At 38.7% G+C, this 26055-nt stretch overlaps 1 protein-coding gene across 1 annotated transcript in view; it reads right to left on the bottom strand.

The window, feature by feature from the left end:
* PPP2R3A (protein phosphatase 2 regulatory subunit B''alpha) overlaps positions 1 to 26055 on the bottom strand; it is a 175862-nt gene that overhangs the window by 86833 nt on the left and 62974 nt on the right. The window contains exons 5-6 of the mRNA XM_052640181.1: positions 12089 to 12163; positions 3394 to 3480 (exon numbers count right to left, since the gene is read on the bottom strand). Of these exons, the coding sequence (XP_052496141.1) occupies positions 3394 to 3480; positions 12089 to 12163 (162 nt within the window). The remainder of the gene's footprint in view (positions 1 to 3393; positions 3481 to 12088; positions 12164 to 26055) is intronic.

Genomic DNA, 26055 nt, shown 5'->3' on the forward strand with positions numbered 1-26055 from the left:
TGACCGTAAACGGACACTGCTTTTAACTTTTCAGATTTACGAAAAGTGGTCTTATATCTATTCTGTTATGAAGAGTGGGCATCCACATGCAGGGTTTGGCTTTGTAATGGCATCAAGTTTACCAGAAAGGTGACTCATGTATAACTCTGTGATAGTGTGGGGCAGCCTGGTATAAAAGGCATGGGGGTAGAGCTGCAGGGCCCTGAACTAGAAATATTATCTGGGTCTCTCTTGACTCCCTGTGTGCCCCTAGGATAAACACCAAAACCAATCATTTTTGAGTGCAGAATTCTTATTATCAGTCAACATATAAGTGGCCAGACATATATGAAGACCTTTTTAGAAAGATTCAGATAAAAAAAAAGATAAACCATAAGGAAACTCAGGAAATAGAAAAAACAAAGTGAGATGACAGAAATAAGATCAGATATATCAATAGTCGGGACATCCATCATAGCTCAGTCGGTAAAGAATCTGCCTGCAATGAAGGAGACCCAGGTTCAATTTCTGGGTTGAGAGGATCCCCTGGAGAAGGAAATGGCAACCCACCCCAGTACTCTTGCCTGTAGATTCCCATGGACAGAGGAGCCTGGCAGGCTATAGCTCATGGGTTGCAAGAGTCAGACATGACTTAGTGACTAAACCACTGCCACATCAACAATCACAATAAAGGTAAAGAGATAAATCTCTCTATTAAAAGATTTTCAGATTAAGAATAAAACTCAGATCCAAAAAGCATATCTAGGTATATGTTGTCCATAAGAGATAAGTCTGACAGAGGATGAGATGGTTGGATGGCATCACCAACTTGATGGACTTGAGTTTGAACAGGTTCCGGGAGTTGGTGATGGACAGGGAAGCCTGGAGTGCTGCAGTCCATGGGGTCACAAAGAGTCGGACATGACTGAATGACTGAACTGAACTTAAAATTTTAAAGTAAGGTTAAAATATATACTAGCTAAATCTTAGAAAGAAGGCATGTCAATATTAGAAAATAAAATGGAATCCAAGGTGAAAAGCATTATAAGAAAGATAACTATTAATATTTCATAATGCAAATGTATTACTTTGATAAGATTCATTTTCTAAAATGTGAATACTGGAAATCCAAAATACTTTGGCAAATTGAAAACAAGATAAATTATGAAATTATGGTAAAAGAGACTCAATGAAAGATTTTACAGCCAGTAAAAATTATAAAGTCTACATAGAAACAAAGGAAAAGCATGACATGCTAAGTGCAAAATACAGGATATACAACTGTACACACTAAGAACTATATTAAATTCTAAAATCCAAATATGCATGTGAATACGACTAGAAGTACACATAAAAATATTAGTTTTATTAGGGTGCTAAAATATGCTTTCTCTTCTGTCTTCCACACTTGCTTGTAATGTTTTTATACAATGATCGTTAATGTATAAAGCAGAATACGTACAATAAAATAAATCTTGAGAAGCAGGGGGCTCTCATTTTCATCTACTGGATTGTTATAAAATGAAAAAAATGAATCACTTCTGCTGTTGGTGAGTATGTGAATTTAAGTATGCATTAGTGCAGGCGTTTAGGAGGGTAACTTGGCAGGATCTATGAAACTGAAAACGCACACACCATCTGATCCAGGATTTTCCTTCCAGTAGTCTATTTTAGAGATATTCGTACTCATATGGACATAAGAGGGGAGTGTAAGGGTGTTTGCTGCATTACTCTAATAGGGAGAATATGAAATGACTTGAACATCTTCAATATGTATGTAATTACAGCATAGCCATGCCACAGATTATGCTGTAGTTAAAAGAATGAGATAGAGTTATATTGACTGAAATGAAAAAACATCAAGACATACTGTTAAGTTAAAAAAAAGTTAATAGAATATAAGTGTGGTCTCACATATTAAAAAAAATTCATAAAAGCAGCCATCTAGAACAAAACTAAATAAATACTCCATACATTTATACTCCATACACATGCATAAAAAGGAATAAAACCACAGATAATATGGGTTCCCTCTGGTAAAAGGAGTGAAATGGCAGGATAAAGAGATAAATAGTGACTTCTGGCTATTATTTTATACATGTTACATTATTTGAACATTTTATGTGCATTCATTCAGGTACTAACAGGCAAACTAAGGAGAGGGTTAGGGAAGAAAATAGAGGGAAGCAGAATACTTGAGCTCGTTCAGTCACTTAGTAGCTGTATGATCTTATCCAAGTCATTCAACCATATTTGGGCCTCAGATTTTATTGTAAGTAAGAAAAATCTGGAATAATGATCTAGAAATACAAACAATATGCATCAGGAATGTTAGGATTATCATTCTTCAGATGTAAGGCCTTTTTTCAATGGAATTCTTGCCATCTCAACCCATCCCATGTAACCTCCTGAGAGCTCAGGCAAAAACCAGATGTTTAATAAATATTAATAATGACTCTAATGATGACTTTTCATTTATTAGAATAAGAAATGTTTGTATATCTATTATAGACTGGTAATTTCGCCAATTTTGTCTGTCCCAGATAAAGATGGGAAAAAAGTAAGGCTGTAAACAAAGTTGTATTATTCACCCAAGTTTCATTTAGTATAATTTATTTAAAATAAAACACTTCATTTCCTTTCAAGTGTGACCAATTCTACTTTCTTTAAGTTAGTAGAAATGCTTGAAAAATCAAGCATGAAAACTGCCTTGGTAAAAGGCACCCACTAGTGATCAATACTTTCTCATTTGGTAAAAAAAAATAATTGAATGAAATACATTCTTTCTTAAAAGGAATTTTCAGTATTTTTCTCCAGCAGGAGCTGGATAAAGAGTCATTGCTTAAAGGAACAAGTTGAAACTCCTCCATTTGTTTTGCCAGGCTCTTCCCAACCTGGCCCTGTCTCACCCCTCAGGCCTCATCACTGGTCACTGGTCACTCTCTCCTTGGAGCCTGTGGCCGCTTCGGACTGTCCTGCAGTTCCTGAACATGACACTTTCACGCATCTGGGCCTTTGCTTATGCTGCTTGCTCTATCTGGAATCCCCTTTTCTTTTAATTTTTTTATCTGTAAACACTTGATAGCTTCAAGGTCAAGATCACATGCCAGTCACACTGTGAAGCCTTCATTGCATATTTATGACACATTTCTGTGGAATTTTTCAAGTCAGGTGTGGCTGTCTGTACACTTTTCTCTTTTGTTCCACAGTGCATGCCCTGATGTGAAAATCACTTGTTACTCATCTTTGTTCCCCCAACACATCCCAGGTAGCTGATAACTGCTTAATAACTGAAAATAGTGACTTTGCAAATAATAGGGCTTTGCACATAATGAGTGTGCAAATATTTGTTAAATGAAGTTAAGACTGTCATTTAAATTGCTCCTTAAATATAAATTTCAATGAAAGGCATACTTGCAAAAAGTTGCTTTTTCTTATCTCTGTTGCAGTAATTTTTCCACTCCATGATCTGTTGACTGTGTAGAATATTCTCTGAATAACCTGGTTCCAGAAGGAAAACAAAACCAAATAAAAACATTAAAGATACCTATTATATTATCAAAGGCCATCTTATGAATATTCTTCGAACCAAGCTAAGTTTTGTGATTGTATCCAATGTCATTTCTAGTAAAAGTGTTTAAAAATCTACATCGATATACTTCACATCTGCCCTTATAATTCTAAGAATAAAAAGATTCTTTGCTCACAAGTCTGCATTTCCTAGGTGCCTACATGTTACTTTTTTTTTTTTTAACCTTTCATACAGTGATGCCTGATTCAAGTAGGGCCTATTAGGCTAGGTGTTCTTGGAAAGCACAAGAGGTGAGAAGTATACACTGAGTTGGCTTAACAATTACTGGGTCAGAAGAATGGCTGCCAACATGGTATGTTTCAAGAGGGCATTATTCCAGTTAGTATAGCCTTATCCATTGGTGTTTTGAAGACTTACAGACTCTGGAAACTCAGATACATTTCAGATAATTTATATCCCAAGTCCTTACTTGGGCATGAACAATTTTGTTACTAACTGGGTTTTAGTTAAGTTTAACAAAGGCAAAACTCTGGAGAAGACCAGGACAAGATGAAAGTGGAGGAGGAAGGATGGCAAGTGTGTCTGAAATTGAGGATGTATGTGCTGTCGTGGAGAGAGGACTGGGGAAGGAAGACAGGCTGCAGTCCTGGAGGTAGGAGGCCACGGTGCATTCTTTCAACTTTACCTGGCTTATTCCCACCCATTTAGTTTGCCCTTGACCTGGTAGTTTTTTTTTTTTTTTTCATTTTTCCTTTTCTCCAAAAAGAAGCAAAGGTGAGAAAAGCAATTAAACAAGGTTTTTATTTTTGGTATACTGGCTTTGATTTTGATTATCTAATGATATGGAAATTCTGTATCCTTGGTGGTTTTTATCATAGAAGAGATTAGATCCCTATAAAAAGGCTATTTTAGTGCATGAAGAACAAAAAGGGGAAGACATTTAGACATCTATCCTAAACTAAACTACTATTCTGTTTCTGGACTCTTTGCAAACAGAGTGATTTCCAAGAATAAGAGGAAAAAACTAGCCTCATGATGAAGGTCCAGACTTCTGGCACCCGGCATTTCTCACCCCACCTTTGCTATCAGTGCTAACGTACCCTGATCCTTCAGAATCCAGCTCAATCACCAGCTCCATAGGAAGCCCCAGAACAGGGACTTGGGCTGAGCTGTCTTCTGTGCTCCTGATGTCACCCATGTCTCCTTCAGTCATCCTGTGGTTATATTCTAGACACAGGTACACCCGACTGTCACCACCTCCAAACTCTAAGGAACCTGGTGTTTTTTCATGTGCATCCCAGTGCCTGATATATCGCTCTGCCTATATCATCAGGTGGTCAATAACTACATGATAATTTAAGAAGAACTGAGGTATAATTAACATACATTAGTTTTTGGCATACTAATGATTTAGTATTTGTGTATATTGTGAAGGGCTTTCCCCATGGCTCAGCAGGTAAAGAATCCACCTGTAATGCAGGAGATACAGGTTCAATTCCTGGGTCAAGAAAATCCCCTGGAGGATAGCAGGGCAATCCACTCCAGTATTCTTGCTGGGAAAATCCCATGGATAGAGGAGTCTGGTGGGTTAAGGTCCATGGAGTCGCAAAGAGCTTGACATGGCTGAAGCGACTGAACATATATATTGTGAAATGATCACCACTTCACATGAATGAAGTGAAGATGAAATGTCTACTTAACACCCACCACTGTAGTTACAGAATTTTTTTTCTTTTTAAGATTTACTCTTAGTAATTTTCAAATATGCAGTATAGTATTATGATCTGTAGTTACCATGCTGTACATTATATACACATGACTAATTTATTTTACAACTGGAAGTTTATGCCTTCTGATTTTCTTCACCCATTTCCCCCTCTCCCCATCTCTCACCTCTGGCAATCCTCAATCTGTTCTCTGAGTTTATGAAGTTTTCTTTTTTTCCTTAAAGATTTATATCATACAGTATTTATCTTTCTCTAACTGATTTCACTTGGCACAATGCCCTCAAGGTCCATTTAGAAATGGCAAGATTTCACTCTTTTCTAATGGATGAAAAATATTTCATTGTATATATATATATTCTGAAAGGGAAAGTTTCTCAGTCGTGTCAGACTCTTTGCGACCCCATTGACTATGCAGTCCATTGAATTCTCCAGGCCAGAATATTGGAGTGGGTAGCCTTTCCCTTCTCCAGGGGATCTTCCCAACCCAGAGACTGAACCCAAGTCTCCTGCACTGCGGGCAGATTCAGCTCCCAGCTGAGCTACAAGGGAAGCCCAAGAATACTGGAATGGGTAGCCTATCTCTTCTCCAGGGGATCTTCCCAACCCAGGAATCTAACCAGGTCTCCTGAATTGCAGGCAGATTCTTTAACAACTGAGCTGTCAGGAAAGCCCACATCTTCTGTATCCATTCATCTGTTAACGAACATTTAGCTTGTTTCCATATATTGGCCATTGTAAATAAGTGAAAGTGAAAGTGAAGTCACTCAGTCGTGTCCGACTCTTTGAGACCCTGTGGACTGTAGCCCACCAGGTTCCTCCATCCATGGGATTCTCCAGGCAAGAATACTGGAGTGGGATGCCATTTCCTTCTCCAGGGGCATCTTCCCAAGCCAGAGATCGAAATAAGGCCATAGTAAACACAGGGGTGTGTGTGTCTTTTCACGTTATTGTTTCTGTTTTCTTTGGATGAATACCCAGAAGCAGAATTGCTAAATTAGCTCTATTTTAATTTGTTTGAGGAACTTCCATTGGTTGCACCAATTTACATTCTTTTCTCCACATCTTTGTTATTTCTTGTCTTTTTGATGAAAGCCATTCTAACAAGTGTGAGGTGATATCTCATTTTAGTTTTGATTTGAATTTCCCTGATGATTAGTAGTGTTGAACATCTTTTCATGTACCTGTTGGCCATCTGTATGTCTTCTTTGGAAAATTGCTTGATAAATTAATGAGGTTGGAAAGCTGTGTAACAAAGACTTCTTAGTTATATTTGTGATAGAGATATATGCGTTGGATTCATAGCTAGCTAATTGAATAAACTCCACAGTTTTGAACAGCAGATGGATGTAACCTAGGGAAGTAATTAATATTTTACATAAATCAGTATTGTTGTCTATGATTTATTGATAGGCTACATATAAGATATACAGAAAATATAAAACAGGAAACTGTGTACAAAATTATTGTGAAAGATACTACTGGACGAGAGTGTAGATGTGATCATGATCTGAAGGGCTATCAGATGGAAGAAGTTGATTTGCTTTGCATTGCATCACAGTGTAGAACTAGAACTGGAATCACTAGAACTACTGGATAGAAATGCTTCAATGTAAATAAGAGTTCCCTAAAATTAGCCCTATTAAGCAATGGGTTGTATGAAGTAGAGAAGTTTCTTCTCACCAAGTTATTTACGCAGAAACTCACAGGATTCCTATGTTAGGTGGGAGCAGGGACTAGCTGATGTCTATAACTTCTCTACTGGCTCCACTCAGACTCTGAATGAGGTGCTTCAGGGCAGAGAATAGAGGATTTTAGGCCAGAAATTATATATATATATGAAAATAAAAATTAAGAATATCTTTTATTATAGTTCCATGTTCCTTTTCTCAAGTTAAAGTCAATTACAACACATATTCTGAAGGAGATAAGCCCTGCGATTTCTTTGGAAGGAATGATGCTAAAGCTGAAACTCCAGTACTTTGGCCATCTCATGCGAAGAGTTGACTCATTGGAAAAGACTGATGCTGGGAGGGGTTGGGGGCAGGAGGAGAAGGAGACGACCAAGGATGAGATGGCTGGATGGCATCAGTGATTCAATGGACATGAGTCTGAGTGAACTCCGGGAGTTGGTGATGGACAGGGAGGCCTGGAGTGCTGCAGTTCATGGGGTTGCAAAGAGTCGGACACGACTGAGCGACTAAACTGAACTGAACTGACAACACGTATTATTATACCAAACTTTACATTATTAGATTTTGTCCTTATTTCTTGATTCTGAATATAAAATTAACTTTAAGTCTAAGTTTCCTATCTACCTAAATTTTATATATATATATACATATATATATACACACACATATATATATACTCCTTAAATATTTTATATTACTTATGGAGGTACTATGTTATACTTAAAAGTATAAAACTTGAGTCTGTATTTTTGCTTATTTTATTCTTTTTTCATTTTTTGTTCTGACAGAATTTTTAAAATTTGTCAACATTTTGAATATCAAGTAATTTCCTATTTTAGCATCTGATAAGCTACTTGCCTCGTACTGTAAAAACCTGTACATGTATACCATTCTTCCATAGCCTAAATCTCCTTATTCAGCAGCTGCACTATATCAGCACATTTATTGGGTTCCACAATACTGATTCAGCATTTTAACTTATTGAGGGAGGGGCACCATCTAGTGGTAACAGCATGTAGCTGCTGGTTCTACACAAATTGCAGTTTCCCCCCCCTAACTTTTGGTCTACCAGTTTTAGGTTTTTAAAATAGAAATTAAGAAAAATATAAAAACGTCAAAAAATGTAAAAATTAATAGCAGTAAGAATATCTACATACTACCAATGAGAGAAATGAAATTGGATAATTTTTCACCAGGGGATCTCTAGTCAACTTGATAGACAATTTGAATTATAAATCAGTTTTTCTTTATATCTACTCAACTGGAAGTTTCTAATTCACAATTTCAGATCACCAGGAATGGAAGGGGGCTTCCCTGGTGGCTCAGACCGTAAAGAACCTGCCTGCAAGCAGGAGACCCGGGTTCAGTCCCGGGGTTGGGAAGATCCCCTGGAGAAGTGATGGCTACCCACTCCACCATTCTTGCCTGGTGAATTCCATGGACAGAAGAGCCTGGTGGGCTACAGTCCATGAGGTTGCAGAGAGTTGGTTACAAGACTGAGTGACTGATACTTTTCACACTTTTAGGAATGAAGTATGTGTTTGGTGGCTCTGTCAAGAGAGTTTTAGACATGGGGATCGAACACAGACACAGAAATTACAGAGACTGCTCTTTGTAGGTGACATGGATGTAGATGAACAACTCAGTGCCAGAAGCCTGGCCCTTCTACTAGGCGCCACTGAAATATCTTTACTGCCAGCACCAGTATTACAAAAAGTATTTTCAATCTTATCGCTACCTCTTTCCTCAAAAGTCAGCATGTGCCAATAAGGATAAGCAGAGTCTTATTTACTGGTAATTTCTTTGCATGGTATGCAAGTATGCAAACTCAAGGGTCACAATTTGCAGGTATTTCCAATTTCCATTTTCACTCAATATCAAAAGGTTTATTACTCAACGTCAACTCTTCACTGGACATAAGGGTGACTTTGGGTATTTGCTATATGCATAGCTGGTGTTCTATCTTTCCAATCTAAAACGGCTGACAAAATAATTAAGATTAACTAAACAAACAAATATAAAGTCTTTTCCTGTAGCACAGGTTTTCACTGATAAATGGAAAATAAAAGTTGCCCAGTTTTCTTCATTTATGTGCCACACATAAGCTAATACTTGAGTCATACGCTGTCAGCAGTTTCTTCCAACTGTAAAGTGAAATAACTGAGTAACTCTATCCTGCAAACAAAATATATTAATTGTCCTATGCTGTATGCCATTGAAATTATATTATATTCAGTAGGGTCAGATGATAAATTAATTTTGCTTTTTTTGAGACATTTGCCATTAATTCTGAGGCTGATATTTGTCTCTTGGAAGTACTGTTGTCTATCTTCGCCATGAGCAGGGCAACGTATGACACTTTTCTAAATTTGCTTACTATTATGCCTTTAGCAAGAAAATTAATTTCATACTAGAAAGCTTATTTTGTATTTTTTTATAGAAAGATTCATTGTACTTTGATATAGTGCAAAATTTTCAACGACTTCATGTCATTATCTGACCAACTTTCATAATAGAAAAGACACTGTGGGTAACAGACCATCAGTCCAATAAAATTCTATTCAGTGCGATGCTTTTTTATTGGCACCTCTGTGTTTTCAAGATAGTATGAGATTATCACAAACAAGCAGTTACACTTATCTCAGTATATACAGATTCACCTTTTGTATTCTCAGTTGGACCTAATTTTACTATTTATGTTATGATGCTGTTTCAAGCTGCCCCATTATCACTATTTAATCATAAGTAGTTTACACTTTTATGACAACTTCTGAGTAATGGATTCATCTTTAAAACATTTTTATTGTTTACAATGTCGTGTCAGTTTCTTCTGTGCAGCAAAGTGAACAAGTTATACTGGATTCATTTTTGTGAACTGGGAATTTTAAAGTAGCATAATACTAGCAATAAAGTATAAATTAAAAAAAAGTAAACAATAATATGCAAATGCCATGGATATGTCAGCAGAAAATTAACTGAATTCTCTTAATTGACCTATGTAGTTCTTTTTGGTCAATGATTGACATACTAGTATTTCTCAGAAAATGTGAATCACACACAAAACTGTATCATGGCTTTTCATTCTGAAATCATAAAACTACCAGGGGTCACTAGATGACCCCAATCTATCATAGGTCTGGGGATCATACTTTAGTAAATACCAAACTAGAAAGAGTACAAAGGAAAATTTGTGCTTTCATAATTCTGTTCTTTAACATCTTCTCTAAGAACAAATTCAAATGATTCCTATAGAGAGCATTTTCTGAATTGGCAGAAGGTTGGAATAGATTATCAAAATCTTTTCAATCTCTTGAGATTCTTCTAATACATTATTGAGTGACCAAAAAGTTTGTTCAGGTTTTTCTGTTACATCTTACAGAAAAGCCTGAACAAACGTTTTGGCCAACTCAATTTTAATATGCCCTGAGTTTACAGAACAGTCAACAATCAGAATCCAGTAATTCTCATTGGGATTGAAACCATGGTTACATGTAGAATTCTTAATTCTACACTATTCTATAACTTCACTTACTCACTCAATAAATACCTACTGTATATCTATTATGTGCCAGGCCCTATTTCAGGTATTAGAGATACACCAGGATCTAAATATAGACAAAGTCCCTCCTCTCATGGAGTTTATGTTATAGAGAAGGACATGGACAATAAACAAAAAATTTAAATATCGGATGTTATAGGCACTAAGAAGGAAAATGAAGCAAAACTAAAGAAGAGTAGGGGGAGGGGACAGAGAGAGAAGACAGGTGAAGAAGGCAGAGGGTGATCAGGGAAGGTCTCATTAAGAAGGGAATGTCTGAGCACACATCTGGATGAAGTGAGGGAGTGGGTCACGCAGCAATCTGTAGGAAGAGCATTCCAGGCAGAGGAGAGAGTAAGAACAAAGCACCTGAGGCAGAAGTGGGTTTGGCTTGTTCCAGAAACAGCGAGAACAACTGTTGCTTAAGAAACAGAGAGTAGGCATTGTGAGGATGTGGGTGGGTGGGTAAGGGGTTATGGAGAATAATGGCAAGAACTTCGGCTTTCACTCTGAATGAGATGGGGAAACACTGGAGGGTTTGAGCAGAGGAGTGACATGATCTGACTTACATTTTCAAAGAATAACTCTGTGGAGACTAGGCTGTAGGGCAATGAAGGAATAAGCAGGGAGATCAATTAGAGGGAATTCATGTGAGAGACAAGGACGACCAGCTGGGCCAGGGTGACTGTGGAAGAGGTAGCTTAGTGTCGGGTTGTGGTTAACAGGCAAAAACAACTTCTAAGACAGTCTTAGATGACAGTGACATCTTATGGTTCAAATGAAGTCTTATAACGTTTTATGTCAGAAGAGAATCAATGTAAAAGGAAATAATGAAGTTCCTACAGGAGAAAGAAGAATGGTAGTATTCTGTAACTCAACAGAACCCAACCCACAGCCAACAAAAAGTGCCCCAAGAAGGAGAGGGTCTTCCTCAGAAGAGACTGCCCTATTTACTGGGAGATCTGAACCAGGGGTGGGGATCATATCAGCCAGGTATGGCTGTGAATGCGAGGTGTGCCCTGAGGTTCATCTGTGGAATTCTTGCAAAGATAATCTGGAAGCTAGGGCAGAGAACGCCTGGTGTGGCTGCAGTGTGAGCTGCAGGCCTGTGAGTGCTCACCCATAATGCATGCCCTGCCTGTGACTGATCAAATGAGGCTGTGCATGGGAAACAGGGGATGAGAACACCTTGCAAAACAGGAGACTGTGATTACGTTACTTTAAATTCTTACATGATTTATTTTCTGATTATATATACTCTTATTTCTCATTATCATCTCAGTTCTAATTTTGAGGTACTCTAGATAACTTTTTTTTTGGGAAAAGGCTGTTGAAAAATTCTTGTATTATTTGCAAACACTAAAGATCCGCTGGTTATCAATATTAATGGAGACCAGAAAGAATGAGTATATCACTGAGATTTTGTATACAAGAGACTTCTTAAGCACTAGGCACATAGAACACATGAACTAGATATAAATAATTAACTCAATTTTATTTCCTCCCATTTAAAATAATCATTATGGTACATTCTACATAAAGATCTAAAAACCTAGATACTAGGCAGTGACAAAAAGGAAACTTAAAGAGTTTTATTAAGACAAAAAAGGACTCAGCCTACCGTGGTGATGTACCGGGAGTGGAATTCTGGAGCATCTTTCAGGAACGTGAGGCCAGGATGTGTATCTACCACATCCTGAAAAAGAACAAAATCATAACTAAATTAACAAACATAGCAAAAAAACCCCTAAGATACATACTGAATTTTTTTTTAACTCTTGTACAATACTTGCCAGTTGAGAAAACTTGCTGTTTCACAATACTGAACAATACACTTAAAATTTAACTAGTATTTTATTAAACTCAAATATTTCACAAGCACACTTTTGTGTGACTTTGATATGTACAGTATACTTCAAGGAAGTTAAAATGTTAATCTGGCTATATCTGGGGATTTGTAAAGCAAGTGTCTTACAGGTACATGCTGTAATTCTAACACATGTCAGTGAAATTCATCCCATAGATCTTGTTAGGGATTGCCAAGTGAAATTTACACAGAAAGGAGGATAGACAGAAGCCAACTAGAATGATTCTTTCTTAACCTACAGACATGGGAAATTACTGGAAAAAATAATCATAACTTTAGCCAAATAACTAAATGTTAGCCAAATAACTTTATGTTAAGGTATGTGAGTCCGCTAATGTTCATCAAAATCACTGTGTTGATAAATCTGTTTTCCAATTTAGGATTTTATTTATTTTAAATCTGATATCCTGTTCTCATAGAAGACTATTTGAACATTAAAACCTTGAAATAGTTGTTTTTTTCTTTGTTGTTCAGTTGCTCAGTCACATCTGACTCTTTGCGACCCCATGGACTACAGCACGCCAGCCTTCCTGTCCATTACCAACTCCTGGAGCTTGCTCAAACTCATGTCCATTGAGTCAGTGATGCCATCCAACCATCTCATCTTCTGTTGTCCCCTTCTTCTCCTGCCCTCAATTCTTCCCTGCATCAGAGTCTTTTCTAATCAGTCAGTTCTTTGCATCAGGTGGCCAAAGTATTGGAGCTTCAGCTTCAGCATCAGTCCTTCCAATAATATTCAGGACTGACTTCCTTTAGGACTGACTGGTTTGATCTCCTTGCAGTCTAAGGGACTCTCAAGAGTCTTTTCCAACACCACAGTTCAAAAGCATCAATTCTTCAGTGCTCAGCCTTCTTTATGGTCCAACTCTCACATCCATACATGAGTACTGGAAAAACCATAGCTTCGACTATACAGACCTTTGTTGACAAAGTAAAGTCTCTGCTTTTTAATATGCTGTTTAGGTTTGTCATAGCTTTTCTGCCAAGGAGCAAGTGTCTCTGAATTTCATGGACAGTCACCACCTGCAGTGATTTTGGAGGCTAAGAAAATAAACTCTGTCACTGTTTCCCATTGTTTCTCCATCTATTTGCCTTGAAGTGATGGGATCAGATGCCATGATCTTTGTTTTCTGAATGTTGAGTTATAAGTCAACTTTTTCACTCTCCTGTTTCACCTTCATCAAGAGGCTCTTTAGTTCCTCTTCACTTTATGCCATAAAAGTAGTATCATCTGTGTATCTGAGATTATTTCACCTGGCAATCTTGGTTACAGCTTGTGCTTCATCCAGTCTGGCATTTTGTGTGATATGCTCTGCATATAAGGTAAACAAGCAGGGTGACAATATACAGCCTTGACATACTCCTTTCCCCCTTTTGAAGCAGTCTGTTTTTCCATGTCCAGTTCTGTTGCTTCTTGACCTGCATACAGGTTTCTCAGGAGGCAGGTAAGGTAGTTTGGTATTCCCATCTCTTTAAGACTTTTCCACTATTTGTTGTCCACACAGTCAAAGGCATTAGTGTAGTCAATGAAGCAGAAGTAGATGTTTTTCTGAAATTCTCTAGCTTTTCCTATGACCCAACGGATGTTAGCAATTTGATCTCTGGTTCCTCTGCCATTTCTAAATCCAGCTTGTTTTAAATCCTGGAAGTTCTCAGTTCACATACTACTGAAGCCTAGTTTGGAAGATTTTGAGCATTATTACCTTGCTAGCATGTGAAATGAGGTTTTTTTTTTTCCTAATTTGGTTTTTAAAACATTTTCAATGAGTCTAGAGAATCTAATGGAGATAATTACTGTTAATTTAATAACTGGAGGCAACAATAATGCTGCCAGAGAAATAATCTATTAATTGGCTAGTCATGAATGGAAAGACATCAGTTACATCTCTTTTGTTTCCTCAGAGCAGTTAGCTATTCATACTTACCAGTACAGTCTAAAACCAATGAACCTTAAATTTTTATTTGGAAATAATTTTAGTCTTATAGAAAATTACAAAAATATTACAGAGAGATTCCCTATGTTCTTCTCCTAGCTTCTCATAATGGTAACAACTTAACTGACCTGCCTCTTGAGAAATCTGTATGCAGGTCAGGAAGCAACAGTTAGAACTGGACATGGAACAACAGACTGGTTCCAAATAGGCAAAGGAGTACGTCAAGGCTGTATATTGTCACCCTGCTTATTTAACTTATATGCAGAGTACATCATGAGAAACACTGGGATGGAAGAAGCACAAGCTGGAATCAAGATTGCCAGGAGAAATATCAATAACCTCAGATATGCAGATGACACCATCCTTATGGCAGAAAGTGAAGAACTAAAAAGCCTCCTGATGAAGGTGAAAGAGGAGAGTGAAAAAGTTGGCTTAAAGCTCAACATTCAGCAAACTAAGATCATGGCATCCGCTCCCATCACTTCATGGGAAATAGATGAGGCAACAGTGGCTGACTTATTTTTCTGGGCTCCAAAATCACTGCAGATGGTGACTGCAGCCATGAAATTAAAAGATGCTTACTCTTTGGAAGGAAACTTATAACCAACCTAGACAGCATATTAAAAAGCAGAGACATTACTTTGCCAACAAAGATCCATCTAGTCAAGGCTATGGTTTTTCCAGTGGTCATGTATGGATGTGAGAGTTGGACTATAAAGAAAGCTGAGTGCCGAAGAATTGATGCTTTTGAACTGTGGTGTTGGAGACTCTTGAGAGCCCCTCGGACTGCAAGGAGATCCAACCAGTCCATCCTAAAGGAGATCAGTCCTGGGTGTTCATTGGAAGGACTGATGGTGAAGCTGAAACTCCAATACTTTGGCCACCTCATGCAAAGAGCTGACTCATTGGAAATGACCCTGATGCTGGGGAAGATTGAGGGCAGGAGGAGAAGGGGACGACAGAGGATGAGATGGTTGGATGACATCACCGACTCAATGGACATGGGTTTGGGTGTACTCTGGGAGTTGGCGATGGACAGGGAGGCCTGGCGTGCTGTGGTTCATGGGGTCGCATGGAGTTGGACACGACTGAGCAACTGAACTGAACAAACCACAGTATAATTATCAAAACTAAGAAATGAACACTGATGTAATACTGGGTTGGTACAAAATTGTGGTTTCACTCTGTTGAACTTTGTTGTTTGATAATGGAATACATTTTCAAATAAAAGTGGTTATATATCATTTTAATGCACATTTCTTGCTTTATGATTAATGACTTATTATTTATTTTAGACTCCAGAAATGATGTTAAACAAGCATATTTCAGTGATTTTTTTATTCCAGTTCAAAATAGGTTGTAAAGCAGTGGAGACAACTACCAATGTCAACAACACATTTGGCCCAGGAACTGCTAACGCACATACAGTGCAGTGGCAGTTCAAGAAGTTTTTCAAAGGAGATGAGAGCCTTGAAGATGAAGAGCATTGTAGCCAGCCATCAGAAGTTGATAATGACCAACTGAGAGCAATCATTGAAGCTGATCCTCTTACAATTACATGGGAAGTTGCTGAAGAACTCCACATTGATCTTTCTACGGTCGTTCAGCATTTGAAGCAAAATGGAAGGGTGAAAAAGTTTGATAAATGACTGCCTCATGAGCTGACTGAAAAAAAAATCATTGAGGTGTCGTCTTCTCCTATTCTATGCAAAAACAGTGAAACATTTCTTGATCAAATTGTGATGTGTGATGAAAGGTGGACTTGATACAACAACCAGTGATAACCAGCTCAGTGGTTGGACCAAGAAGAAGCTCCAAAGCACTTCCCAAAACCAAACTTGCACCAAAAAAACCAAAAAAAAAAAAGGGCATGGTCACCGTCTGGTGGTCTGCTGCCCATATGATCCACTATAGCCTTCTGAATCCCAGCAAACCATTACATCTGAGAAGTATGTTCAGCAGATTGATGAGATGCACCAAAAACTCCATGCCAGCAGCTAGTGTTGGTCAACAGAAAGGGCCCAATTCTTCTCCATGACAATGCTTGACCACATGTCGCAGATCCAATGCTTCAAAAGTTTAACGAATTGGGCTACAAAGTTTTGCCTCATTTGCCCTATTCACCTGACCTCTTGCCTACTAACTACCACTTCTTCAAGCATCTTGACAACTTTTTGCAAGGAAAATGTTTCCACAACCAGCGGGAGGCAGAAAATACTTTCCAAGAGTTCACTGAATCCTGAAGCACAATTTTTATGCTACAGCAATAAACATTTTTTAATGGCAAAAGTATGTTGATTGTAATGGTTCCTATTTTGATTGATAAAGATGTGTTTGAGCCCAGTTATAAAGATTTAAAATTCACAGTCCAAAACCACAGTTACTTTTGTACCAACCTAATACTAAACACTAAGCGCAGGTGGCGGGCCAGCGCACTAAGCACAGGCGGCAGTGGCGGGCCGGCGCACTAAGCGTGGCCAAGAGCTACCCCACGTCCGAAGTCAGGGACAGCGGCCCAGAGTGCCAGGCTGCGATGGCGCAGGAACGGCCAGGAGGAGCCACGCCTCATCTGAGGTCAGGGGCGGTGGCCGAGAGGAGTTACCCCGCGTCCGAGGTCAGTGGCGGCCGGGAGGAGACACTCTGTGTCCAAGGTCAGGGCAGCGGCCGGGAGGAGCTACCCAGCATCCAAGGCCAGTGGCGGCCGGAAGGAGACACCCCACGACCGAGGTCAGGGGCGGTGACCCTGAGGAGCCACCCACGCCTGAGGCCAGGGCCAGCGGCCGGGAGGAACAACCCGAGGAGCAGTGGCTGAGCAGGCACAGGAGGGCCTAGAGGAGCTATCCCACGTTGAAAGTCAGGAAGGGTGGTGGTGAGGAGATACCCCTCGTCCAAGGTAAGGAGCAGCAGCTGTGCTTTGCTGGAGCAGCCATGAAGAGATACCCCATACCCAAGGTAAGAGAAACCCAAGTAAGATGGTAGGTGTTGCAAGAGGGCATCAGAGGGCAGACACACTGAAACCATACTCACAGAAACCTAGTCAATCTAATCACACTAGGACCACAGCCTTGTCTAACTCAATGAAACCAAGCCATGCCTGTGGGGCAACCCAAGACGGGTGGGTCATGGTGGAGAGGTCTGACAGAATGTGGTCCACTGGAGAAGTGAATGGCAAACCACTTCAGTATTCTTGCCTTGAGAACCCCATGAACAGTATGAAAAGGCAAAATGATAGGATACCGAAAGAGGAACTCCCCAAGTCATTAGGTGCCCAATATGCTACTGGAGATCAGTGGAGAAATAACTCCAGAAAGAATGAAGGGATGGAGCCAAAGCAAAAACAATACCCAGTTGTGGATGGGACTGGTGATAGAAGCAAGATCCAATGCTGTAAAGAGCAATATTGCATAGGAACCTGGAATGTCAGGTCCATGAATCAAGGCAAATTGGAAGTGGTCAAACAAGAGATGGCAAGGGTGAACGTCAACATTCTAGGAATCAGTGAACTAAAATGGACTGGAATGGGTGAATTTAACTCAGATGACCATTATATCTACTACTGCAGGCAGGAATCCCTCAGAAGAAATGGAGTAGCCATCATGGTCAACAAAAGAGTCTGAAATGCAGTACTTGCATGCAATCTCAAAAACCACAGAATGATCTCTGTTCGTCTCCAAGGCAAACCATTCAATATCACAGTTATCCAAGTCTATGCCCCAACCAGTAACGCTGAAGAAGCTGAAGTTGAACGGTTTTATGAAGACCTACAAGACCTTTTAGAACTAACACCCAAAAAAGATGTCCTTTTCATTATAGGCGACTGGAATGCAAAAGTAGGAAGTCAAGAAACACCTGAAGTAACAGGTGAATTTGGCCTTGGAATGCAGAATGAAGCAGGGCAAAGACTAATAAAGTTTTGCCAAGAAAATGCACTGATCATAGCAAACACCCTCTTCCAACAACACAAGAGAAGACTCTACACAGGGACATCACCAGATGGTCAACACCAAAATCAGATTGACTATATTCTTTGCAGCCAAAGATGGAGAAGCTCTATACAGTCAACAAAAACAAGACCAGGAGCTGACTGTGGCTCAGATCATGAACTCCTTATTACCAAATTCAGACTGAAATTGAAGAAAATTGGGAAAACCGCTAGACCATTCAGGTATGACCTAAATCAAATTCCTTATGATTATCCAGTGGAAGTGAGAAATAGATTTAAGGGACTAGATTTCATAGATAAGAGTGCCTGGTGAACTATGGAATGAGGTTCGTGACATTGTACAGGAGACAGGGATCAAGACCATCCCCATGGAAAATAAATGCAAAAAAGCAAAATGGCTGTCTGGGCAGGCCTTACAAATAGCTGTGAAGAGAAGAGAGGCGAAAAGCAAAGGAGAAAAGGAAAGATATAAGCATCTGAATGCAGAGTTCCAAAGAATAGCAAGAAGAGATAAGAAAGCCTTCTTCAGCGATCAATGCAAAGAAATAGAGGAAAACAACAGAATGGGAAAGACTAGAGATCTCTTCAAGAAAATTAGAGATACCAAGGGAACATTTCATGCAAAGATGGGCTCGATAAAGGACAGAAATGGTATGGACCTAACAGAAGCAGAAGATATTAAGAAGAGGTGGCAAGAATACACAGAAGAACTGTACAAAAAAGAGCTTCAAGACCAAGATAATCATGGTGATGTGATCACTAATCTAGAGCCAGACATCTTGGAATGTGAAGTCAACTGGGCCTTAGAAAGCATCACTACGAACAAAGCTAGTGGAGGTGATGGAATTCCAGTTGAGCTATTTCAAATCCTGAAAGATGCTGCTGTGAAAGTGCTGCACTCAATATGCCAGCAAGTTTGGAAAACTCAGCAGTGGCCACAGGACTGGAAAAGGTCAGTTTTCATTCCAATCCCAAAGAAAGGCAATGCCAAAGAATGCTCAAACTACCGCACAATTGCACTCATCTCACACGCTAGTAAAGTAATGCTCAAAATTCTCCAAGCCAGGCTCCAGCAATACGTGAGCTGTGAACTTCCAGACGTTCAAGCTGGCTTTAGAAAAGGCAGAGGAACCAGAGATCAAATTGCCAACATCTGCTGGATCATGGAAAAAGCAAGAGAGTTCCAGAAAAACATCTATTTCTGCTTTATTGACTGCCAAAGCCTTTGACTGTGTGGATCACAATAAATTGTGGAAAATTCTGAGAGAGATGGGAATACCAGACCACCTAACCTGCCTCTTGAGAAATCTGTATGCAGGTCAGGAAGCAACAGTTAGAACTGGACATGGAACAACAGACTGGTTCCAAATAGGAAAAGGAGTACGTCAAGGCTGTTTATTGTCACCCTGCTTATTTAACTTCTATGCAGAGTACATCATGAGAAATGCTGGACTGGAAGAACAAGCTGGAATCAAGATTGCCAGGAGAAATAGCAATAACCTCAGATATGCAGATGACACCACCCTTATGGCAGAAAGTGAAGAGAAGCTAAAAATCCTCTTGATGAAAGTGAAAGAGGAGAGCGAAAAAGTAGGCTTAAAGCTCAACATTCAGAAAACGAAGATCATGGCATCCGGTCCTATCACTTCATGGGAAATAAATGGGGAAACAGTGGCAGACTTTATTTTTTTGGGCTCCAAAATCACTGCAGATGGTGACTGCAGCCATGAAATTAAAAGACGCTTACTCCTTGGAAGAAAAGTTATGACCAACCTAGATAGTATATTGAAAAGCAGAGACATTACTTTGCCGACTAAGCTCTGTCTAGTCAAGGGTATGGTTTTTCCTGTGGTCATGTATGGATGTGAGAGTTGGACTGTGAAGAAGGCTGAGCGCCGAAGAATTGATGTGTTTGAACTGTGGTGTTGGAGAAGACTCTTGAGAGTCCCTTGGACTGCAAGGAGATCAGAATGATCTCCATTCTGAAGGAGATCAGCCCTGGGATTTCTTTGGAAGGAATGATGCTAAAGCTGAAACTCCAGTACTTTGGCTACCTCATGCGAAGAGTTGACTCATTGGAAAAGACTCTGATGGTGGGAGGGATTGGGGGCAGGAGGAGAAGGGGACGACAGAGGATGAGATGGCTGGATGGCATCACCGACTCGATGGACATGAGTCTGAGTGAACTCCGGGAGATGGCGATGGACAGGGAGGCCTGGCGTGCTGCGATTCATGGGGTCGCAAAGAGTCGGTAACGACTGAGCAACTGAACTGAACTGAATACTAAACTACAGATCTTATTCAAAATTTACCAGGTTTCCCCCTAAAGTCTTTTTTTTTTTTCTATTTCAGGATCCTAACTGCATTTAGTTATTGTGTCTCATTGCTATCCCAATCAATGGCAGTTCTTCAGTCTTTTATTATGTTTCATGATTTTGACACTTTAATGAGTTCTGGTCAGTTTTTCTGTAGAATGTTTCTCAATGTGGCATGTCTGGTATTTTCTTATGATTAAAGTTACACACTTTTAGTGAGTTTACCACGGAAGTGATGTGTCCTTTTCAGTCATATAAGGAGTATGTGGTGTTGATAGGTCTTACAACTTGTATTGATTTTTGAATATACTTGGTTAAAGTGGTATCTGGGGTCTGCCACCATAAATTTATTACATTCCTTTAATAAAGTTGATAAATATCATGGAGGAGATACTTGGAGACTCTGTCAATATCCTGTTTCTCTGCAAATTTTTGCCCACAAATATTAGCAGCCATTGATAGAAATTGACTGTGGCATTTTTATAGTCTTGTTTACCAAATTTATATAGTGATGTTTACTTTGCTTTTCCTCTCATCCCCTCCACATTTGTTAACTGAAATTGTTCTGTAAGGAAGATCTGTCCTTTCCCTTGTATTTATTTGTTCAATTTATGTCAGTATAGACTCATGGGTATTTATTTCATTCTATGGGTTATAATCCAATACTATAATTGTGTTGGATTATATCAGTTTATCAATAGCATCATAAAATACTAATATTATTCTGCTGCTCAAATTGAGCTAGCTTTGGTCTCTGGGAGCTATTAGGTTGGCTCCTTTGTCCTCTTGACATACCCCATCCTTTTGTGAACACTTCCATATCTTCTGGTATCACAAAATAGTGCAGGCTCATTTTATATTTGCTATGCTCGCACCTGAGAATCAACCTTTTCTCCAAGCAGCCCTGATTTCTTTTCCTGGAGAATGGTATTTGGAAGCAAATCTGGGGGCTAGGAGTACTCGTTACTACCAAGGTGTCATTGCTACCGAATCCTCTTAGTAGACACAACTAGGAATACATGTATGTATATCAGTTCATACATACACATATACTTGTATTTTTCTATATGTATTAAAAACTATGTAATCATACAGATAGCTAATTTTAATTCAGTAATGCAAGGTTCCCTCTTTCCTTTGTAACTTTTAACAGAATTGCCAACCATTACCCCATTGAGAAAGTAATTTACTAACTAGACTACAGTATTTGTATATAGTATCTTTGGTCTTTAGTTTTAGAGTATCCAGTGAAAATATTATTTTCCAAGGTTATTTAGGTCTTTCCTTATCTTCCTTTATCTTCCTTAATGTAGTTGTGTTACCCATTTGTAATAGAGTTCATTTGTTATTGTTTATATTCTACTTTGGGCTTCTTTTCTACAGGTTTCAGTTCAGTTCAGTTCAGTCGCTCAGTCATGTCCAGCTCTTTGCGACCCCATGAATCGCAGCACGCCAGGCCTCCCTGTCCATCACCAACTCCCAGAGTTTACCCAAACTCATGTCCATCGAGTCGGTGATGCCATCCAGCCATCTCATCCTCTGTCATCCCCTTCTCCTCCTGCCCCCAATCCCTCCCACCATCAGGGTCTTTTCCAGTAAGTCAACTCTTCGCATGAGGTGGCTAAAGTATTGGAGTTTCAGCCTCAGCATCAGTCCTTTCAATGAACACTCAGGACTGATCTCCTTTAGGATGGACTGGTTGGATCTCCTTGCAGTCTAAGGGACTCTCAAGAGTCTTCTCCAACACCACAGTTCAAAAGCATCAATTCTTCGGCGCTCAGCTTTCTTCACAGTCCAACTCTCACATCCATACATGACCACTGGAAAAACCATAGACTTGACTAGATGGACCTTTGTTGGCAAAGTAATGTTTCTGCTTTTTAATATGCTATCTAGGTTGGTCATAACTTTCCTTCCAAGTATTTAATATTTTGTGAATAATTATAAATGGTATTTAAAAGATTTTATTTTCAATTATTTGTTGCTAGTATATAGGAAGTTGAGTTTCATATATTGATCATGTATCTGTAACCTTGCTAAACTCACTTATTAAATACAGCTTTAGCAGCATCCCATAAATTTCGACATGCTGTATTTTCATTCATTTCAAAATACTTCCTAATTTTCCTTTTGATTTCTTCTTCTCTGACCCATAGGTTATTTAAAAGTTGCTATTTATCAAACATTTAGGAATTTTTCACAGATCTGTTATTGTTTCTAATTTCATTCCATTATGGTCAGAGAACATATTTAGTGAACTGAATATTTAGAATTTGTTGAGATTTATTCTATGGTCAGAATATAGTCTATTTTGGGAAATATTCTGTGTACGTGTTAAAGGTATGTATATTCTATATGACAAGGGTATGCTTGAACCCATACCTTCTTACTCAGATTCCTAATGCCTTTTAGCCAGGAAATTAAAAGACACTTACTCCTTGGAAGAAAAGTTATGACCAACCTAGATAGCATATTCAAAAGCAGAGACATTACTTTGCCAACAAAGGTCCGTCTAGTCAAGGCTATGGTTTTTCCAGTAGTCATGTATGGATGTGAGAGTTGGACTGTGAAGAAAGCTGAGCACCGAAGAATTGATGCTTTTGAACTGTGGTGTTGGAGAAGACTCTTGAGAGTCCCTTGGACTGCAAGGAGATCCCACCAGTCCATTCTGAAGGAGATCAACCCTGGGATTTCTTTGGAAGGAATGACGCTAAAGCTGAAGCTCCAGTACTTTGGCCACCTCATGCGAAGAGTTAACTCATTGGAAAAACTCTGATGCTGGGAGGGATTGGGGGCAGGAGAAGGGGATGACAGAGGATGAGATGGCTGGATGGCATCACCGACTCAATGGACGTGGGTTTGAGTGGACTCCGGGAGTTGGTGATGGACAGGGAGGCCTGGCGTGCTGCAATTCATGGGGTCACAAAGAATCAGACATGACTGAGTGACTGAACTGAACTGAATGGATAAAGTAGAAAAATAACATGTAGGGAAAGACAATAAAATGTATAAAGATTTCACAGGAAAAAATTAAATGAATGTGTATTCTGCTGTGGTTCAATGAAGTGTAATGTAAATGTCAATTAGGTCAGCTTGGTTGATAGTCTTGTTTAAGTGTTCTATGTATCCTTACTGATTTTCTCTCTACTTGTACTATTCATTATTAAGAACAGCACATGGAAATCTACAACTATAATTGTGGATTTATCCTTGCAGTTCTATTGGATTTTGCTTCATGCATTCTGAAGTTCTGTTATTAGGTGTATAAACATTTAGAATTGTTATATCATCCTTATAATCTGACCCCTTTACCATTCCTTAGCAATATTATTTTCTCTAAAAATTACTTTGACATTAATATAGTGACCCAGCTTTTTCTTTTCTTTTTTGTGGCAAAGAAACATAAGATTCATCCTCCCAACAATTTGCAAGTGTAGAGTACAATACTTCAGTCACTTGCACAATCACTTACAGTACAATATTGTCAATCACTTGGGCTTCAATTGTTTTCAGCTTGAAACAATTACATCTAGATAATTTGGGGTGCAAATACTGTAGTTAACGGAGTACAATATTGTCAATCACTTGCACAATCTAGGATATCCCCAGATTCTCCCCACTTCCCATCCAACTCAGTCCTGCATGACTGAAACTCTACACTCATCACACAATGAACTCTTATTTCATCCTCCCTCCAGCCCCTGGAAACCACTATTCTTCTATTTGTATGCATTTGACCACTTTAGACTCCTCATAAGTGGAGTCATGCAGTATACATCTTTTTGTGACTAGCTGATTTCCCTTAGCATAACGTTCTCAAGATTAATCTACTGCTTCATGTGACAGAATTCCCCCTTTTTAAAAAAGATAAACAATATTCTGTTGTATATATATATACCACATTTTCTTATCCATTCATCCACTGATGGACATTTACATCACTTCTACCTCTTGGCTACAGTGAATAATGTTGCCATCAACATTGATGTACAAAGCTCTGAGATTCTGTTTTCAATTCTTTTGGATGTATACCCAGGAGTAGTATTGATGATCATATGGAACTTCTGTTTTATTTTCCATAGTGGCTATACCATTTTATATTCTTAACAGTATTCCAGTTTCTCCACATCCTTACCAACACTTAAAAAAAAAAAAACAGTAGCCATCTTAATGGTGTGAGGTGGTATCTCATTGTGGTTTTAATTTGTGTTCCCCTGCTTAATGATGTTGAACATCTTTTCATATGCTTATTTGACATTTTATCTTCTTTGGAGAAATGTTTATCCAAGTCCTTTGCTTGTATCAAATTCAGGTTACTTGTTTACTTGTTTGTTGTTACTGAGTCACAGGAGTTCTTTATATAATCTGGATAGTAGCCTATCCAGATATGTTTGCAAATATGTTTTCCATTCTGTAGGTTGCCTTTCACTGTGCTATTTCTTTGCTGTGACAGTTTAAAATTTGATATAATCCCATTTTGTCTTTTGCTTTTGTTATCTGTGCTTTTGGTATCATATCCATAAAAATCATTGTCAAAACTAGTATCATAAAGTTTCTCCCTATGTTTTCTTCTAAGAGGTATATAGTTTGAGGTTTTATGTTTAGGTCTTTAATCCATTTTCATTTTTGTACATGCTATGATAATTGGTCTAACTTCTTTCCTTTGCATATGAATATTCAGTTTTCCTAACATCATTTGTTGGAGATTAATCTTTTCCTCACTGTTACTCTTGGCAACGCTGAAGATCATTTGACCATATAAGCAAGAATTTACTTCTGGGTTCTCTATTCTGTTCCATTGGTCTACATGTCTGTGTTTATGCCAGTACCATCTTGTTTGACTGCTGTGTCTTTGTAATATGTTTTGAAGTCATAAAGGGTGAGGCTGCAGCTTTATTCTCCTTTTACAGGATTGTTTTGGCTATTCCAAGTCCTTTGAACTCCCATATGAATTTTAGAACTGTTTTTTCCACTTCTGTAAAAATACCACTGGTATTTAAAAACAACTCTATTGAGGTATAATTGATATACAAAAACTATACATATATACAATTATCTGAGTCTGGATAAATGCATATACCTTAGGAAACCACCACTGCAATCAAGGTAACAGATATATCCATTATCTCCAGCACTTTCCTTGTGCTTTTCTTTTTTTTGTTTGTTTTCTGATAATACTTCACATGAAATCTACCTTCTAACAAAAATTCAAGTGCAGAATACAGTATTGTTAGTGATAGGAGGCACTATGTTGTACAACAGATCTCTAGAACTTACTTGTCTTGCATAACTGAAACTTTATACTCATTGAACAACATCTCCATGATTCCACTTATATAGGGTATCTAAAATAGTCAAACTCATAGAAGCAGAGAACAGAAATGGTACCTGCCAGGGAATGGCAGAAAGGAACCGCTGGGATTTTGATAGAGGTTACATTGATCTATAGATTGCTCTGGACAGTATGGGCATTTATAAACAGTAAGTCTTTCAATCCATGAACATGGAAAGCCTCCCATTTATTTATAA

The sequence above is a fragment of the Budorcas taxicolor genome, chromosome 1, assembly GCF_023091745.1.
Source record: "Budorcas taxicolor isolate Tak-1 chromosome 1, Takin1.1, whole genome shotgun sequence".
NCBI lineage: Eukaryota > Metazoa > Chordata > Mammalia > Artiodactyla > Bovidae > Budorcas > Budorcas taxicolor.